At 40.1% G+C, this 20,855-nt stretch overlaps 1 protein-coding gene and 1 non-coding gene across 3 annotated transcripts in view; one reads left to right on the top strand and one right to left on the bottom strand.

Moving 5' to 3' along the window:
- Positions 1 to 20,855, bottom strand: part of REPS2 (RALBP1 associated Eps domain containing 2) — a 251,389-nt gene that overhangs the window by 109,880 nt on the left and 120,654 nt on the right. For both annotated transcript variants that reach the window (XM_070291379.1, XM_070291380.1), the window contains exons 9-11: positions 11,107 to 11,201; positions 4,844 to 4,913; positions 3,104 to 3,157 (exon numbers count right to left, since the gene is read on the bottom strand). In XM_070291379.1, the coding sequence (XP_070147480.1) occupies positions 3,104 to 3,157; positions 4,844 to 4,913; positions 11,107 to 11,201 (219 nt within the window). The remainder of the gene's footprint in view (positions 1 to 3,103; positions 3,158 to 4,843; positions 4,914 to 11,106; positions 11,202 to 20,855) is intronic.
- On the top strand, positions 3,517 to 3,588 carry TRNAC-GCA (transfer RNA cysteine (anticodon GCA)). Its single transcript has one exon. It is a non-coding gene; the product is annotated as a tRNA-Cys (tRNA).

Genomic DNA, 20,855 nt, shown 5'->3' with positions numbered 1-20,855 from the left:
GGAGCTGGGCAGACAGTGGGACTCCATTCACCATGGCTGGCTCTGATCCGCTTCTCTCAGGCCCCACTGTTTCCCAAAAATGTGTGAGTCAGAGAAGTCTGCTGCTGCTGCTAAGTCGCTTCAGTCGTGTCCGACTCTTAGTGACCCCATGGACTGCAGCCTACCTGGCTCCCCCGTCCATGGGATTTTCCAGGCAACAGTACTGGAGTGGGTTGCCATTGCCTTCTCCGTCAGAGAAGTGTAGGTCATGTTAAAAGACTATTCCCCAAACCAGACCATGATAACTTGTTAATTCCTTTGTCCACTGCCACTATCTGTCTTTATGCTGGGGTGTGGATGGGTGTGGAAGGAGCAGGAATCCTGTTGCTGATAGACAGGCAGACAGATGGGATGAGGGGGGTGGCTGAGGGTTAGAGACTAGGCCAACTCCTCCTGGCTGTGACATTCACTAGCTGTGATTTCTCTGAACCTCAGCCTCCTCACCTACAGAATAAAGAGAATAAAAATGAGGCCCCTTTCTCACATGGAGAGATAAGAAGGTGAAAGCACTTTAAAAACTAAATGTGTTCTAGAATTGCAAAATATTACTCTTGTACAGTGTCCTTAATTTTTTAAGCTTAGAAATTTGGTTTCAAAATTTAGTTTCTTCTAAGACAGCAAAGGAGATACAGGTGGGTACAGGGAATAGAAGGAGAGAAGTGCTCTGCTGCTTAAGACCATCAGGGTGGCAACTGTGAAAAATACCAACAGGAGGCTGAAGGCTACAGTTTGAGGACAAGCAGGTCCGACACCCTTGGCATGATGTGGAGACACACAGAAAAACATGGCCGTGGTGCAGAGTGGCCTGGTGAATTAGGCTGGAATGTGGCATTAGCTAAGAAATCCATCAGATTCTACTACTATACACACACTCAGCAATTAAAAGGGTAAGAGCCTATGAGAAAAATTACGTACCAAGGAATACCCCACTCCCTGATGATTCAGTCCCATCCCACCTAGAAGCCACAAAATTCTCTTCACTGCCATTACTATTATCATGGTTATCACCACCCTCTGCGGAAGGAAGGGCAGAAGTGGGAAATGAGATCCCAGACAGGGCTGGTGAGTCCCAACAGGTTCCAGATCAGAAAAAGCTGGAGAACACGATTCTATTTAAGTCTTCCATCAGCTTCCAAGCCCCTGAAAGTCGGACTCAGCATTTGGAGCATGTGAACATCTGCAAAAATGGTGAGGGCAGGTTGTGTCAGAATCCAGGCAGAAGACCATGGGCAAATCATAGCTTCTCACTGAGCTGGGCAGAGAGAAGAAGAGTGAGAATTTCCTAGAACACACCAGGCACATCACCTTTCCAGGAGACAGAAACAGGACAGGAAGGCAAGCCTAAAGTTTAATTCTCCAGAAAACAGCAACTCAACCAAGGTGAACTGCTAACTTGGTATGAAAAGCCTCCAGAATTAGAAACCACCACCTTGAAACTCCTGTCTTTCACTAAGAATTCAAACGTTCCCTGGGTATTAAATAAGCTTTCAGATGAGGTATTCCCTGAAAGCTCCAGAAAGGGCAGCAAAGAACAAATCAGAAACCACACAGTATGCTCCCAGGCAGAATGTGAAACAAATTCAGATATACTTTACATACTGTGGCACATATACCCTGATAGGCTCTGACTGGTGATCTATGCCATGCCCTATTAAATGTTGAAAATGACATCTAAAACTCCTGCCCCAGAGAACATGGGGCATGCTCATGGAAATAAACAGGAAGAGTTATAAGCCAAAAAGGTTGCTGGAGAAGCACAATTTAACTCTCCAAATTTAAACAGATTTTATTAATACCATAACATGAAGTTTACAAAAACTGGGATGTATCCACTTCATTTCCAAAAATTAGAGTTGGAAGGAACCTACGTCAGATGATTGTCCTACGCAAATAGAGCATTTCCCCCATGATGAAGGAACTTGAATCAGTTCCAAAAACCAAAACACAGCTTGAAAATTCCTACCATTTTTGGAGTCACAGTTAATTTACAATCTTAATTTCCTATTTCTTAACATTGCTTTTGAGAGATAGTGGTTCCCCAAATAGGCTGAACATTAGAATCCTCCAGGGGGTTGCCTGAAAATACAGATTCTTAGGCCTCATCACTGTAATCAATCATATATTCTCCTTCATATTCATTCTCTCTTCCTCCATCTCCCTCTTCCTCTCTCCCTTGCTCCCCATTCCTTTTTCTATCTCTATCCCTCTTTCTTTTAAACCCTAAATGAACTTGGTATTTCAGAAATACACTACTAAGCCTCGATAAATATTGATTCCTTTGTTCTAACTTTAACAACTAAAGCCTGGATGATACCTAGCTAACTGAAACAAACATGATTTAATTATTAAATATTAAAAGAGAAAACAATAAACGAGAAATGAGCAACTTCTTTCGTGTCCCTATAACCAGAGCTACAAACATCCCTAGCTAGTATGTTCTAAACTAGGTTCATCTTGGTTCAATGACAGCTCCATTGAAAAAGCTGAGGACACAGGCCCGGCCATCTCCAATGTCCACAGACACAGCCCTGACTCTCCAAAAACCTGGGCAAACACAACTTTTATTTTTCTCCATGGAATCTACTCCATGTATAAGCACATTTACCTGTTTTCCTGGTGGTGAAGTATAATAAAAATATTTGAGATTTTTATTTTGGAAATGGAAAGTTTCACCTATGAGCCTCCCGTTGATCCACTCCATCAGCTCCTTACTCTACAGGGAAACCACAATGGCTTACTAAAATCTCAAATTAAAGCCTTCTCAACTTTACACTTAGTGACAATGAGACCCTCAATTCAAACAGAGAGATTCTTTCAGTGAAAACTATATTTAGAACTTACAAAGGAATCACCCTCTTCTCATACCTGAGAAGAGCGAAGGAGTAAAAAAGAAACCAAAAGGTTTCCTTAGAATAAAACACACAACAAATATTTGGAAAGAAATATATACATATATATTAAAAAATCACAAATGTGTCAGTCTTCTCACTGAAACTACAGGGCTGTTTTTTTTTTGTTTTAGAAATAATTACATTTAAAATATATTAAATTGGTTTTCTCCTACCTGAATCCTCAGACATGTCCTTTGGTAAGGCTTCATCAGTAGCACTCTTCAAAGCTAGCAGTGTTTTGTTTTTAAAGAAAAAGAGAAAGAAAAGAAGAGGAAAGAAAAAAAATTATATCTAAAGCATGTTACATTAAAACAAAGAATTCCAAGTTATCACTTATGAAAACAGTGTTCTATATACCTATAAGTTGCTATAGCACTTACTAAAACAATAAAAGCCTCCTATGATAATGGGCTCTACTCCTACAGAGAATACAGACATATTTTCAATGTTCCAGAGAGAGTGCCACCAGTGGCTTGGGAGAGTATTACCAGGAAATATCAAAATTCCCCATTTTTTCCCAAGCAAAGACATCAGGATCTCTCTGGGAGTGAGAGCCAGGCTTCACAATTTTAAGAGCTCGCCAGCTTCCCTGGTGGCTCAGAGGATAAAGCGTCTGCCTGCAATGCAGAAGACCCAGGTTCAATCCCTGGGTTGGGAAGATCCCCTGGAGAAGGAAATGGCAACCCACTCCAGTATTCTAGCCTGGAGAATCCCATGGACAGAGGAGCCTGGCGGGCTATACTCCACAGGATCACAAAGAGTCAGACACGACTGAGCGACTTCACATACACACAGGTTATTCCAATGGGCATTTAAGGCTAAGATCCACTAGGAAAGAGAGTTATCAAAGTACTTGCTGCTACAGACAATGTCCGGGTCTGCCTGCCCCTCCTAATCAAACACTGAAATAGACAGCATGCAATTGTTGTAATTGTTTCCCTGTTGGCTCAGTCAGTGAAGAATCCGCCTACAATGCAGGAGATCTGGATTTGATCCCTGGGTTGGGAAGATCCCCTGGAGAAGGAAATGGCAATTCACTCCAGTATTCTTGCCTAGGAAATCCCACGGACAGAGGAGCCTGGTGGGCTACAGTCCAATAGAAGGGATACTGGCTTCAGAATTAGAAAATCTTAGTTTTTACCACTGCTCTTTTTCTCACTGAATAAATGATTCATACTGCCTGAACTTGAGTTTACTCATCTATATATTTTAGGTGATAAAATATACCAGCCACCATTCAATTTTGTGAGGACTGAATAATGCACTGCATGAGGAAGGACTCAATCAATCATAAACCACTGTAATAGAAGCATGGGAGGAAGTAGGGTGTTCTTCCTTCTCTTCTAGACAGTGCCAAGCCAAGTCATCCCTGTGCTTGATGCTAGCTATAACAAGCAACACTGTGCTGCAATGCTCTCACCCACCCACTAAGGTAAGGAAATTGTTGCTGGGCTCCACGTCACAGCCCAACACCCGCAAAGTCACAGAGAATAAAGCCTAGGGACAGAAACTCTCTCTCCAGAAGGTAACTTCCTCAACGGTTAGATCTGTGTGCAAATGTACATTTATATTGATATTCTGGGATCACACCTACCAACACAATGTATGTTCTCAAACCATTCAGCTTCCAGTCATTTCCTAATTAGTATGGCCAGATTCCAATATGAGGTGTCAGAGTAGCCTGAGGATCAGCTGTGAGTACAGGGTCGTAAATGAAGGGCTTTGGACACTCAAGCTCATTACTGCTTTATGAACTATAGTTCAGTGACAACTGAACAACTTGATCCATCCAAATGTGTTCATATACTGAGAACAGTCCTCATACACTCTAGAAACCAGCCATTCCAAGAGAAGTAGATTTTTAAAATGCACAGAAAATGTTCCCAAAGGGAGAAAACTCTTTCTTTTCATACCTTGTTTGTCATCACCAGTCACATCTTGGGTAGGGACAGGAAAGTCGGCCATGTCTTTAATAGACAGCTTCTTGGAAAGAAAAGTAAATTAACAATATGGGTTGGAATGAAAAAGAAGTGATGTGCATATATGATGAAAATGTTTTTAAAAGCTGTATATTTTGCCAATATTTCTGTCTTCCATAAATCTTGACATTTAATATTACTTTTTCTAGGTTTCTAGTGAGGTATAAGTTAATTTGCATTGAAAAATTTTCTATACACAGAGGAAGAACATAATGATTTAGGCTGAGGTCTATGTATAGAACATACATTGTATCTGAATCTGGTGTGAGCTTCAGCCAGAGTTGTAGAGCATTTGCCCATGACTTCAGTCAAGAACAAACCTATGCTCTAGCTATTTTCTCACAAGCAGCAAGAGTTTCTGACAAGTAGTCCCATCATGTGGATATTTGCCAGAATCTCATGCAGAGGGTGCTCAACCCTGATTCAAATAGCCTCCCTATCATGAAATAAGAGAATTTTATTGGTGTGCAGAAGAAAACTTTCTGCTAACTCATTTAAGAGAGACATTTCCACTTATACTAAGATGAATACCCAAATTAATCATGTGCTGATTAGTTTAAAATTCTGTATAAAACCTATTTACTATAATTTCTTATAAACTCTCAATTAGCATGGACTCTGTCCTCTGATAAGATTAAAGGATAATATATTCATATTTGGTATATATATAAACAAATTCTAGAAAAATATATAAAAACTGAAGGGTGACTGGGTAGATGGGGATAGGGATAAGAGGAAGACTTGTCACTATAAGCCTTTTGGTATTCTTTTTATTTTAAATATATTCAAAGAATCAAATAAAGGAAAATTTTAAAACTTAAAAGTAGGGTAAATTCCTGGAGTTATCTGGTGCTCCCAAAAGTTAATTGGTTTACCTCTTAGAATCAGAACAGCCCAAGAGACATAAGAATACTTCTGTTTTCAAACTGTTTCAAAGAACGGAGTTACAATACTACCTGGTGGTAATCTGATCTAGGGTTTAAGAATGCTCAGACAAGTCATTCTTGGCATCACAATGAGGCCTCCAGACCTAATTTAGAACACAGAATGTATCTCAACCAAATGTATCTCAACCGTGCCCTTCTTTCATTTTCTTGTCCCAACGGGATTATAAACCAGATCCTTAACTAAATAAAATAATTTAGGAGTAGAAAAAAACAGATAAAAAGAAATCCAAAAGAACACCACTTAAAGAAATTTTAAAAATCTAAATAAATGGAAAGACATTCTGTGTTCATGGGTCAAAAGATTTAATACTGTTAAAATGGTGATACTCCCAAAATTCCTCTACAGAATTGAAGCAATCCTTCTTAATTTTTTTGCAGAATTTGACCAGCTGGCCCTAAATTTCATATAAAAATGCAAGGGACCCAAAATAGCAAAAATATTCTTGGAAAAGAACAACTTACCAAAAACTCACAGGAATCAAGACAGTATAATACTCACATAAGACATATAGATCAATGGAACTGAATTGAGAATCCATAAATAAACCCTTACATTTGTGGTCAACTGCTTTTCAACAACAGTACAAAACAATTGAGTAGGGGGGAAATTGTCTATTCAATAAATGATGCTGAGACAACTTGATATCCATATACAAAAAGAATGAAGTTGAACCTCTTCTTCACAATCTATATAAAAATTAACTTAAAATGGATCACAAACCTCAATGTAAGACCTAAAACTATAAAACCCTTAGAAGAAAACATAGGAATAAATCTTCATGATTTTGTATTAGGCAACGGTTTCTTAGACATGATACCAAAAGCACAAGTAAAAAAATTTAAAAATCAGATAAATTCTACTTCATCAAAATAAAAAAATATGTGTGCTACAAAGCATACTATCAAGAAAGAGGAGAAAAACAAAGAAAAATACTTGCAAATTATGTATCTAATAAGAAACTTACATCCAGAATATATAAAGAACACTTAAAACTCAATAAAAAAAAACTCAATAATAAACAACCCAGTTTATAAATGGACAAGAGATAGGAATACACATTTCACCAAAGAAGACACACAAATGGCTAATAAGCACACAAAAAGATGTTTAATATCAGTGGTCATTAGGAAATTCAAATAAAAATCACAGTGAGATACTACTTTATTCCCATTAAGTAAGGAAAGTCACTCAGTCGTGTCCCACTCTTTGCAACCCCATGGACTGTAGCCTACCAGGCTCCTCCCTCCATGGGATTCTCCAGGCAAGAGTACTGGAGTGGGTTGCCATTTCCTTCTCCAGGGGATCTTCCCAACCCAGGGATCGAACCCGGGTCTCCCGCATTCCAGGCAGACACTTTAACCTCTAAGCCACCAGGGAAGCCCAAAATGGAAAATCAGGGAAGGGATTTATTCCCATTAGGATGGCTAAAATCAAAGAGAGATAGTAATCAAAGTTAACAAGGATATGGGGAAATTGGACCCCTCATACACTGCTGGTAGAAAAATGTAAAATGGTATAGCTGCTTTGGAAAGTAGTTTGCTAGTTCCTCAAAAAGTATAACAAGGTATAATGTGATCCAATCAATTCACTCCTCAGTTTATACCCAAGAGAAGTGAAAACGTGTGCACACAAAAACTTGTACATGGATATTCATAGCAGCATTTTTTCTAACAGCCCCAAAGTAGAAACAACCCAAATTTCCATCAGCTAAAAAACGGATAAACAAAATGTGTTCTATCCATACAATGGGACAGTATTCATCAATGAAAAGGAATAAAGCACTGATACATGTTACACTGCGAATGAACTTTAAAATATTATGCAAAGTGATCTCATCACAAGAAAAAAATATTTTCCCCTAATTCTTTAATGGTGTCTCTATCTGAGATGATGGATATTCACTAAAGTTATTGTGATAATCATTTCAAAATGTGTGTAAGTCAAATCATTTGGCCATACACCTTAAACTTATCCAGTTGTATACATCAACTATGGAAGCAGTGACAGATTTTATTTTGGGGGGCTCCAAAATCACTGTGGATGGGGACTACAGCAATGAAATTCAAAGACACTTGTTCCTTGGAAGGAAAGCCATGAGAAACCTAGAGAGCATATTAAAAACCAGAGACATCACTTTGCTGACAAAGGTCCATATGGTCAAAGCTATGCTTTTTCCAGTAGCCATGGATGGATATGAGAGTTGGACCATAAAGAAGGCTGAGTGCTAAAGAATTGATGCTTTCGAATTGTGGTGCTGGAGAAGACTCTTGAGAGTCCCTTGGACAGCAAGGATACCCAACCAGTCACTCCTAAAGGAAATCAACCCTGAATATTCATTGGAAGGGCTGAAGCTCAAATACTTTGGCCACCTGATGCAAAGAGCTGACTCATTAGAAAAGACCCTGATGCTGGGAAAGATTGAAGGCAAAAGGAGAAGAGGATGGCAGAAGATGAGATGGTTAGATAGCATCATCGACTCAATGGACATGAATCTGAGCAAACTCTGGGAGACAGTGGAGGACAGAAGAGCCTGACATGCTGCAGTCCATGGGGTCACAAACAGTTGGACATGACTTAGAGACTGAACAACAACAAATACATCAACTGTATCTCAGTAAAACTGGAAAATCAAAAAACAAACATTATACTAAATGAAAGAAGCCTGTCACAAAAGACCACATGTTATATGTTTCCATTTATATGAAATGTCCAGAATAGGCAAATTCTAGAGACAGAAAATAGCTTAGTGATTACTAGAGGCTGGGGCAAGAGGAGAACAGTAGATGACTCCTAATGGGTACAGGTTTTCTCCCTAGAGTGATGAAGATGTTCTAAAATTAGACTATAGTGACAGCTGCACAACTGTCAATATGCTCAAAACCACTGAATTGTATACCTTAGCTGAATGTGGTATGTGAATCATATCTCAATAAGCCTGTTTACAAAAAAAGCAACTCAGTAACCTAAGAAACATGGCTAAAGACACATATACTTGAAACTGTAATCTTTAATTCTTGATGGAAATAAGTATATGGTACAGCTCTGCTGTCTTCTGAAAAAGATGTACTGCTGAGCAAACTTCTCAAGACCTGAATCAGCTATAGCTCCATTCACAACAAACACCTGACTGGAGTCACCCCTCACAGGGCTGCTGGTACCAAGTTCTATTTAAACTCCAAGCATGAGGACTTCCCTGGTGTTCTAGTGATTAGGACTCTAAGCTTTCACTGCCAGGGGCCTGGGTTCAATCCCTAGTCAGGGAACTAAGATCCCAGAAGACATGTAGCACAGCCAAAAATAAAATAAACTTTAAGCATGCATTCCTGTGTTTAAAATATCTCCATTTCCAGATTTGACAACCATCTGTATATTTGGTCCTTTCCTTTTAGACAGATAACGAGTATACCAGTAGTCATGTATGGATGTAAGAGTTGGACTATAAAGAAAGCTGAGTGCTGAAGAATTGATGCTTTTGAACTGTGGTGTTGGACAAGACTCTTGAGAGTCCCTTGGGCTGCAAGGAGATCCAACCAGCCCATCCTAAAGGGAACCAGTCCTGAGTGTTCATCGCAAGGACTGATGTTGAAGGTGAGACTCCAATACTTTGGCCACCTAATGCGAAGAGCTGACTCATTTGAAAAGACCCTGATGCTGGGAAAGATTGGGGGCAGGAGGAGAAGGGGACGACAGAGGATGAGATGGTTGGATGGCATCACTGACTCAATGGACATGAGTTTGGGTAAACTCCAGGAGTTGGTTGATGGACAGGGAGGCCTAGCATGCTGCAGTCCATGGGGTCGCAAAGAATCAGACACGACTGAGTGACTGAATTGAACTGAAGTGAGTACGTGGGGAAAAGCAACATGAGTCAGTAACTAATTTCTCAAAAAAAAAAAAAAAACAGCATTATTTGTCTCTGTTGGAAAGGCAAAGACTATCTGATACCATGGCAAGATGGGACAAAATGTTTAACCAGAAAGAATATGAATTAAAGACTTTTTTTTTTTAGTAAATCACCTAACAACAACATAATTTTACACAAGCAGGGCTACCCATAGCAAAAAAAAAAAATTTATTTAAAAATAAAACAAAAAATCAAAAACCAGGGCAACTGCATAAGAGTTGTAGTGTCCTGGCCTGACAGACAAACTTCTACGGACACTGCCAGCAACCCAGAATACACTGGGGGCTATGAAAAGTGGCTGACAATCATGTCTGCTTCACCATCATGCACATTCTACAAAAAGAAATTGAAAAAGCCAAAAGTCTTTGAATGCACGTCTATCACACCACCTGAAATCACTTTATCTCTTTCCCCAGAGGAGAAATCTGCTAAGCAAAGGAGCACAGAGGCTACAACTCAAAAAAAGAGTAGCAGAGAGTCTGAGAGAGATGTTATCAGAGAGAATGATGCAGAAGCAGGCTGGACTGGCTCAGAGAGGATGGCATCCACAACAAACACTACAGGCACCAGAGCCTCACGGGGGAAGAATAAATAATCACACACCATCACAAGAAATTTTGTAAATGGCCCTGTATCTTGCCTTTGATTTCTATCATCTTGCAATGTCAGAGCATGGTAACAGAAGCCTATGAACAAACCTCCATTTATGAAATACTTCCAGACTTTTCTCAGGGTGGGAACAAGAGATATAATAAGTTGTCATCACAGCAATTATAATGGTGGTGATGGTGATGATAGTGCTGATATTAACAATAACCATAAGGACCCCTAAGCACACATCTAAGCCCATCAATGGCCCATCGTTAAAGAATTCTTCAGGTTTCTCTTGAGGATCATCCCAATTAGGCAGCTTTGAATGTGATTTGGGGCCCTCATATACAGTTCTCAAGCTTCCTCTCAAAACTGTTCTAATTCATTATACCTGGTTAATACTCAGCTGCTAAAAATACAGCTTTACAATGTTTACTTCAGAATTAAAGTTTGGTTAAAGTAAATAACCTGTCTTCCATTTTTGGGGGCTTAGTTTGGCAATACCTAAATTTCACCTCTAAAAGGTCAAGAGGTTACTTTGCTTTTTTCTCCAAATCTAGTTTTAGGGAGAAAAGAAAAAAAAAAGATAATTACAGATATATCTGGTGTCTAAATCTGAAATGCTGAGCTTCAAAGTACTAAGTATGAAGAGAAAACATTATGAAAGCAGATTTTCCAGAGTTTGTAAAGAACATCAGCTAACGGATTTAAGTGTACACACATCCTTACTTACTAACATATGATGATTTTTTACCTCCATCCGATTCAAGTCACGGGGTTGTTGGTTTGCTGGTACTGACTCAGAATAAGAATCAAATAATGCACACTCCCACTTGGGCTTAGGAAAGGCTAAAAAGAAACAAAAAGAATACATAAGAATATATACTTTAGTCATAGTGATCATTGTTTCCTTGCAGCTTTTCTGTGCTTCATAAATAGAACAACAAAATCAGCCAGCTCCTATACTAGAGATGGCACTCATCACACTGAGGTAGTACTTCATGTTTTTACATATAAAAGCTGGTACTTCTACCATGCCTACTCTACACACAATAAAACTAAGCAACAGTGAAGTGAAGCACCTCAGTCAATGTCAAAGAGCCAGTAAATGAAGAACAGGAACTTGAACTGCTAGCAGTCCTGCTGGAAAGTCCATGCTGTCAGCATTTCATGTTATATTAAGAACACAGGAGTCATTTTCCACCTTAACCATCAGTATTACAATACTTTCGTTTTAACTATGATACTAGCAACATATTTAAATGGCAGTAACTATATGCAGAGTACATCATGAGAAATGCTGGGCTGGAAGAAACACAAGCTGGAATCAAGATTTCTGGGAGAAATATCAATAACCTCAGATATGCAGATGACACCACCCTTATGGCAGAAAGTGAAGAGGAACTAAAAAGCCTCTTGATGAAAGTGAAAGAGGAGAGTGAAAAAGTTGGCTTAAAGCTCAACATTCAGAAAATGAAGATCACGGCATCTGGTCCCATCACATCATGGCAAATAGATGGGGAAACAGTGTCAAACTTTATTTTTGGGGGCTCCCAAATCACTGCAGATGGTGACTGCAGCCATGAAATTAAAAGACGCTTACTCCTTGGAAGGAAAGTTATGACAAACCTAGACAGCATATTCAAAAGCAGAGACATTACTTTGCCAACAAAGGTCTATCTAGTGAAGGCTATGGTTTTTCCAGTGGTCATGTATGGATGTAAGAGTTGGACTGTGAAGAAAGCTGAGTGTCGAGTGCTTTTGACTGTGGTGTTGGAGAAGACTCTTGAGAGTCCTTTGGACTTCAAGGAGATCCAACCAGTCCATTCTGAAGGAGATCAGTCCTGGGTGTTCTTTGGAAGGAATGATGCTAAAGCTGAAGCTCCAATACTTTGGCCACCTCATACAAAGAGTTGACTCATTGGAAAAGACTCTGATGCCGGGAGGGATTGGGGACAGGAGGAGAAGGGGATGACAGAGGATGAGATGGTTGGATGGCATCACTGACTTGATGGACATGAGTTTGGGTAAACTCCGGCAGTTGGTAATGGACAGGGAGGCCTGGCGTGCTGCGATTCATGGGGTCGCAAAGAGTCGGACATGACTGAGTGACTGAACTGACTGAACTGAACTGAACTATGGTGATAGTTTGCATACCATAAACATTAACTGAGGAAATACTGCATTTTAGCTATTACTATTGGAAGTAAATAGACAAGATCTTACAATGCTATGTGCTGAAGAAAATTTTATGAAATACTCATTTCTTTTGATTAGCAGGAATAACAAAAGTAAGAGCACAAGTTCTTACTGATTTATAACAATGAAATAAGAATCACATTATGGGTGTATTCCAACATAGTAAGTTCAGAGACAACAGTTGTTTGCTGGGTAGATGAGTAGATCAGCATAAGAAAAATCATGCTACCTGGTAAGCTAACACTGAACACTCACACTATTTCTTAGAAGCAGATTCTGTTTCACCACTTTTGTCACAAAGTAAGTAAAAAAGAAATGTCTCAACAGCTAAGGAAATTGTCAATATTCCAAAGAGGAAAAGCAGACTGAGGTAGATAGTAAACAGAAGCTACAAATCCAGTTTGTCAAGACCAGCCATTAAGAAATCAGAATTTTAATGGCATGTTTTTAAAAATATTGTTAATCAAATGTTAAGACATGGACTGGTGTTGTTTTGAATCCTTTCTCACCCTCCCATCACCACCAGGGTTTGAAATGCCAACTTCCCTCTTGGTAAAGCAGTGGCCACCAAGAAAGAGCTGCCACACACAGCTGAGCACAAGCACCTTAGATTGTTCCTCTGCTTCCTCTGGTCTGCATTTCACTGATAGCAGGGGGGACAAACCTTGAGCCCCAGTGATTTTTCTGACTATACCAAGTCATCTCACCCTTTCCTTGGTGTAAAAAAACAAACAAACAACAACAAAAAAAACCCTCAGTAAAACACGTTTCCAAGTTTGAAGTTTGTACTGTCCCTCAAGCCAGCCCCAAGAGGAGTTTTAACCAAGATAAGATTTATCTTTGTAGCTGACCAATCAGTGACCCGGCTACAATTATACACTGATGCCTTATCAAGAAGGAGTCGAGCTGCGTAGAAAGCTAACACTTTCAAAAACTACCAAGGCCATCCATTCACTGCCAAATCTCTCTCCAGCAAGTCCCCACGTCTCCTCCTCCACTGTAACTTCCCAGTGTCAGCCTCCCATGGCTGTGATCCACCCTGCCATGATCTGCTCTTCAGTTTCCACCCTTCATCCTCAAAACCTGCTCTCAGTTCAGCAACCAGCATGACCGTTTCAAACAGCAAATCTGACTGTGTCCCTTCCCTGCTTCAAACACATCATCATTGTCCATGATCTGTTCCCCAGCTTCCTCTATAGCCGTATCTTCAGGGCCTGGCTCTCTGCAATCCAGCCACCATAACCTGAAATTCACATGACTCCCCTGCTCCAAACTCCCTATCAGAGAGGGACACTGCAGCATAGCTGCTGTCCCCTGTGCCCAGAGCCCACTCTTCTCCCTTCTTCACCTGCAGTGCCCTTAGCTTACCCTTCACATTTAAGTGCAAACATTTAAGGAAGTCCTCCCTAAAGTCATCCATTCTCCAACTGTCTCCAAGCCCTATGATGGTAAGAACTCTCTTTTATATAGCATGCTGACCACAGAGAATAACACAGTGCCTCTGACATAGGACATAACCAGTAGGTACTTTTAACAAATTATAGGCTAAAAATCTATACCCAAATCCACCCAGTCACCTAGACATAAAAATATCCAAAAGCCCATGAGTAAGCCACCAAATAATCCAAAGTCTCCTTCCAATTCTGCCTGTTAATTTTCACTGTTGGCAGACAGCAGGGAATGAGATGCAACAATTCTTGTTTTGTTACTTTATTGAAAATAAGCTTACATATTTATGAATGCACAATGGTATCAACCAAATTTACACTCTTCACCAATGTTATTGAAGACTGGATTAATTTGTTTTAAAGACCAAATAGAGATCAATTTGAAAATTTTTGAAACAAGAGCTAAGTTTTTTAAAAATTTAAATTTGGTCTCATAAAAATGAACCCTCAAAATGAATAGGACCAGTCACATTTTTCAAAGTCTAAAAGCATAGAGAAGACCTCAATAGTTCTGGCCATTTTCTTGAATCAAATACAAAAATAAACAAGGGTGATAAACCATTTAAAAGTTAACTACTAAACCCTTCAGTTCAGTTGCTCAGTCGTGTCCGACTTTTTGCAACCCCACGAATTGCAACACGCCAGGCCTCCCTGTCCATCACCAACTCCCAGAGTTCACTCAAACTCATGTCCATCGAGTCGGTGATGCCATCCAGCCATCTCATCCTCTGTCGTCCCCTTCTCCTCCTGCCCCCAATTCCTCCCAGCATCAGAGTCTTTTCCAATGAGTCAACTCTTCGCATGAGGTGGCCAAAGTACTGGAGTTTCAGCTTTAGCATCATTCCTTCCAAAGAAATCCCAGGGCTGATCTCCTTCAGAATGGACTGGCTGGATCTCCTTGCAGTCCAAGGGACTCTCAAGAGTCTTGTCCAACACCACACTTCAAAAGCATCAATTCTTCAGCGCTCAGCCTTCTTCACAGTCCAACTCTCACATCCATACATGACCACTGGAAAAACCATAGCCTTGACTAGACTCTTAGGATTTACCTAAAATATATTTACTATCACTATGTTTGATGGGGTTTTATGAGGTCTCTCATGATTTTTGCTAGGACTATATAATTATTATTTAAGATTAATACCACAAACTGGAAATGATGGGTAATTTTTATTTAATTGAAGGGTATGTGATAGATTCTTCCATTTTTTCTATATAAATGCATGCTCCATAAAAGGTCACAAACAAATTGGTGTGTGGCGGAGGGGTTCAAACAAGGAGTCATGACACTTGGCCTAGGTTCCATGGCCACATAACATAAAAACAAGGAAACCACATTCATCAAAACCCCAAAATGGAAGATGGTGGAGGAATAGGACAGGGAGACCACTTTCTTCCCCACAAATTCATCAAAAGAGCATTTGAACACTGAGCAAATTCCACAAAACAACTTCTGAACGCTGGCAGAGGACACCAGGCACCCAGAAAGGCAGCCCATTGTCTTTGAAAGGAGGTAGGACAAAATATAAAAGACAAAAAGAGACACAAAAGAGTTAGGGATGGAGACCCATCTCGGGGAGGGAGCCGTAAAAGAGGTTTCCAAACACCAGGAAACCCTCTCACCGGCGGGTCTGTGGGGAGTTTTGGAATCTCAGAGGGCAACATAACTGGGAGGAAAAAATAAATATAAACCCACAGATTACACACCTAACTGCATCTCTCAGTGAAGTAGCCTAGACGCTTGCGTCTGCCACCAGCAAGCAGGGGCTGAACAGGCAGGCACGGGCTGCAGTGCTTAGGGTAAGGACTGGGCCTGAATGCTCTGAGGGCAATCTGAGGGAACTAACATGAGATAGCAACCCAAACTGTGGGAGAGCCAGAGAGAGAGAAGAAAAAAAAAAAAAGAGGAAAGAGAGAGAGAGAGAGAGAACTTTCCCAGAAAAAGTTCTAACCTAAGGCACTGCCGGCCTGCTCACAAAACAAAGAACTGAGCAAATACCAGAGGAGAGCTAGCCAGTAGTGGACTGGCCCATCCCCCATCAGAGGCAGGGAAGCAGGTAGATGCCAGCCAGAGCTGGAAGGGGCAAACTCAGCCCCAGAGACAGCATCCTCTATCAAACTGCGAGCAGGCTCCCAGTTGCTAACCAAGTCTACCTGGGATCCTGGACGGTTGACATCCACCAGGAGGGTCGCAGCCAGAGGTCAGCTCCCCAGAAGAGACACATGGCACACCTGAGACAGCGCTCCAGCTGCGCACTGGGAAACTGAGTGGCCAGGACCTGGGAGGTGATAAGATGCACCGCCCCATCTGGGGAGAGTGCACTCGCCAAGCACCTGGTCACCTGAGCTGCTCAGACCTGGGAAGGGCACAAAATGCAGGCCCAACCGAGTCTGTGCCTTTGTGGAGTACCCGAGTACCTGAACCTGAGCAGCTTAGACCTGGAAAGTGCACACAACCCAGGGCCTGCCTTAGATAGTTCGCCTGCAGAGCAACCTGGAGCCTCAGCAGTGTAGACCAGGAAAGCACACATGCTGTGAGCAGGGGCAAACACAGTGTGGCCCAAGCACTGTGAGCATTCCTCACACATGCCAGTGATATTTGTTTGCAGTGTTCCTCCCTCCCCACAGCACAACTGAACAAGTGAGCCTAAATAAATGACCACCTTCGCCCCCTTGTGTCAGGGCAGAAGTGAGATACTGAAGAGACTTGCAAACAGAGGAAGCCAAAAAAAAACAAAGAAAAGGAATCCGCTTTGGAAGTGACAGGTGTAACAGATTAAAACCCTGTAGTTAGCACTGGCTACACTGGAAGGGATCTATAGACCTTGAGAAGAAGTAAGCTGGAGCAAGGAACTATCTGAAACTGAACTGACCGCACACTGCCCTCAACAGCTCCAGAGAAATTCTTAGATATATTTTACTATTATCATTTTTTAATTTTCCTAATTTTTTTAGTTTTAAGTTCTTTATTATTCCTTTCATTTTCATTTTTAAAACCTACTATTACCTTGCCAAAAAAAGACTAAAGCAAATTTCATATTTTCTAATAACTTTTGCAATTTTTTTTAATACTGTATTTTTCAGAGTCTACCCTCTACTCTAGATTTTTAATCTTTGCTTTTTGGTATTTGTTATCAATTCTGTACCTTTAAGAATCCAATCTTCAGTAACCATTTTTACTCAGGAGTGTGATTACTGGCCTGATTGCTCTCTCCCCTTTTGACTCTCCTTTTTCTCCCCCAGGTCACCTCTGTCTCCTCTCTCCCTCTTCTCTTCTCTACCCAACTCTGTGAATCTCTTTGGGTATTCTGGGCTGTGAAGAACACTTAGGGAACTGATCACAGGTTAGATTGATCTCTCTCCTTTTGACTCCCCCTCCTCTCTTCCTGGTCACCTCTATCTCCTTCCTCCCTCTTCTCTTCTCTGTGGAACTCCATGAACCTCTCTGAGTGTTCCAGACTGCGGAGTGCAAATAGGGCATTGATTACTGGCTAAACTGCTCTCTCCCCTTTTGATTCAACCTCTTCTCCTCCTGGTCACCTCTATCTCCCTCCTCCTTCTTCTATCAAGAAGAAGAAGACAAAAAGAAAGGCCATGAGAAAATACTCGAGGAGATAATAGTTGAAAACTTTCTTAAAATGTGGAAGGAAATAGCCACACAAGTCCAAGAAACCCAGAGAGTCCCAAACAGGATAAACCCAAGGTGAAACACCCCAAGACACATATTAATCAAATTAATGAAGATCAAACACAAAGAACAAATATTAAAAGCAGCAAGGGAAAAACAACAAATAACTCACAAGGGTATCCCCATAAGGATAACAGCTGATCTTTCAATAGAAACTCTTCAAGCCAGAAGGGAATGGCCCGACATAAAGTGATCAAAGAGAAAAACCTACAACTCAGATTACTGTACCCAGCAAGGCTCTCATTCAAATATGAAGGAGAAATCAAAAGCTTTACAGACAAGCAAAAGCTCAGAGAATTCAGCACCACCAAACCAGCTCTTCAACAAATGCTAAAGGATCTTCTCTAGATAGGAAACACAGAAAAGGTTTATAAACTCACATCCAAAACAACAAAGTAAATGGCAATGGGATCATACTTATCAATAATAAGCTTAAATGTAAATGGGTTGAATGCCCCAACCAAAAGACAAAGACTAGCTGAATGGATACAAAAACAAGACCCCTATATAGGCTGTCTACAAGAGACCCACCTCAAACTTAGGGACACATACAGACTGAAAGTGAAGGGCTGGAAAAAGATATTTCATGCAAATGCAGACCAAAAGAAAGCAGGAGTAGCAATACTCATATCAAATAAAATAGATTTTTATATAAAGGCCATGAAAGGAGACATAGAAGGATACTACATAATGATCAAAGGATCAATCCAAGAAGAAGATATAACAATTATAAATATATATACACCCAACATAGGAGCACCGCAGTATGTAAGGCAAATGCTAACAAGTATGAAAGGGGAAATTAACAGTAACACAATAATAGTGGGAGATTTTAATACCCCACTCACACCTATGCATAGATCAACTAAACAGAAAATTAGTAAGGAAACACAAACTTTAAATGATACAATGGACCAGTTAGACCTGATTGATATCTACAGGACATTTCACCCCAAAACAATGAATTTCACCTTTTTCTCAAGTGCACACAGAACCTTCTCCAGGATATATCACATCCTGGACCATAAATCTAGCCTTGGTAAATTCAAAAAAACTGAAATCTCAAGCATCTTTTCTGATCACAATGTGGTAAGATTAGATGTCAACTACAGGGAAAAAACTATTAAAAATATAAACATAGAGGCTAAACAACACACTTCTGAATAACCAACAAATCACAGAAGAAATCAAAAAAGAAATCAAAATATGCGTACAAATGAATGAAAATGAAGACACAACAACCCCAAACCTATGGGATTCAGTAAAAGCAGTGCTAAGGGCAAGATTCATAGCAGTACAAGCCTACCTCAATAAACAGGAGAGAAATCAAATAAATAACCTAACTTTACACCTAACGCAACTAGAAAAAGAAAAAATGAAACACCCCAAGGGTTAGTAGAAGGAAAGAAATCATAAAAATTAGGGCAGAAATAAATGCAAAAGAAACAAAGGAGACCATAGCCAAAATCAACAAAGCTAAAAGCTGGTTCTTTGAGAAGATAAATAAACTAAACAAACCATTAGCCAGACTCATCAAGAAAAAAAGGGAGAAGAATCAAATCAACAAAATTAGAAATGAAAATGCAGAAATCACAACAGACAACACAGAAATACAAAGGATCATAAGAGACTACTACCAACAACTATATGCCAATAAAATGGACAACTTGGAAGAAATGGACAAATTCTTAGAAAAGTATAACTTTCCAAAACTGAACCAGGAAGAAATAGAAAATCTTAACATATCTATCACAAGCACAGAAATCGGAACTGTAATCAGATATCTTCTAAAAAACAAAAGCCTAGGACCAGATGGCTTCACAGCTGAATTCTACCAAAAATTTAGCAAAGAGCTCTTCCAGAAAACTGCAGAGGAAGGTCAACTTTCAAACTCATTCTATGAGGCCACCATAACCCTAACACCAAAACCAGACAGTTCAGTACAGTTCAGTTCAGTTCCGTCACTCAGTCATGTCCTACTCTTTGCAACTCCATGAACCACAGCACGCCAGGTCTCCCTGTCCGTCACCAACTCCTGGAGTCCACCCAAACCCATGCCCATAGAGTCAATGATGCCATCCAACCATATCATCCTCTGTCATCCCCTTCTCCTCCTGCCCTCAATCTTTCCCAGCATCAGGGTCTTTTCCAATGAGTCAGCTCTTCGCATCAGGTTTGCCAAAGTACTGGAGTTTCAGCCTCAACATCAGTCCTTCCAATGAATACCCAGGACTGATCTCCTTTAGGATGGACTGGTTGGATTTCCTTGCAGTCCAAGGGACTCTGAAGAGTCTTCTCCAACACCACAGTTCAAAAGCATCAATTCTTCAACACTCAGCTTTCTTTATAAAAACCAGACAAAGGTGCCACAAAAAAAGAAAACTACAGGCCAATATCACTGATGAACATAGGTCCAAAAATCCTTAACAAAATTCTAGCAAACAGAATCCAACAACATATTAAAAAGATCATATATCATGACCAAATGGGCTTTATCCCAGGGATGCAAGGATTCGTCAATATTCGCAAAGCAATCAATGTGATACACATTAACAAATTGAAAGATAAAAACCATATGATTATCTCAATAGATGCAGAGAAAGCCTTTGACAAAATTCAACATTCGTTTATGATTAAAAAAAAAAACCCTCCAGAAAGCAGGCATAGAAGGAACATACCTCAACAGAATAAAAGCCATATATGACAAACCCACAGCAAACATTATCCCCAATGGTGAAAAACTGAAAGCATTTCCCCTAAAGTCAGGAACAGGACAAGGATGCCCACTCTCATCACTACTATTTAACATAGTTTTGGAAGTTTTAGCCACAGCAGTCAGAGAAGGAAAAAAATAAATAAAAGGAATCCAGATAGGAAAAGAAGAAGTAAAACTCTTACTATTTGCAGATGACATGATCCTCTACATAGAAAACCCTAAAGACTCCACCAGAAAATTACTAGAGCTGATCAATGAGTATAGTAAAGTTGCAGGATATAAAATTAACACACAGAAATCCCTTGCATTTCTATACACCAACAATGAGAAAACAGAAAGAGAAATTAAGGAAATAATTCCATTCACCATTGCAATGAAAAGAATAAAATACTTAGGAATAAATCTACCTAAAGAAACAAAAGACCTATACATAGAAAACTATAAAACACTGA

The sequence above is a fragment of the Ovis canadensis genome, chromosome X, assembly GCF_042477335.2.
Source record: "Ovis canadensis isolate MfBH-ARS-UI-01 breed Bighorn chromosome X, ARS-UI_OviCan_v2, whole genome shotgun sequence".
NCBI lineage: Eukaryota > Metazoa > Chordata > Mammalia > Artiodactyla > Bovidae > Ovis > Ovis canadensis.
The sequence above is the reverse complement of the archived record's forward strand: the minus strand, read 5'-3'. Positions and strand labels throughout refer to the sequence as shown.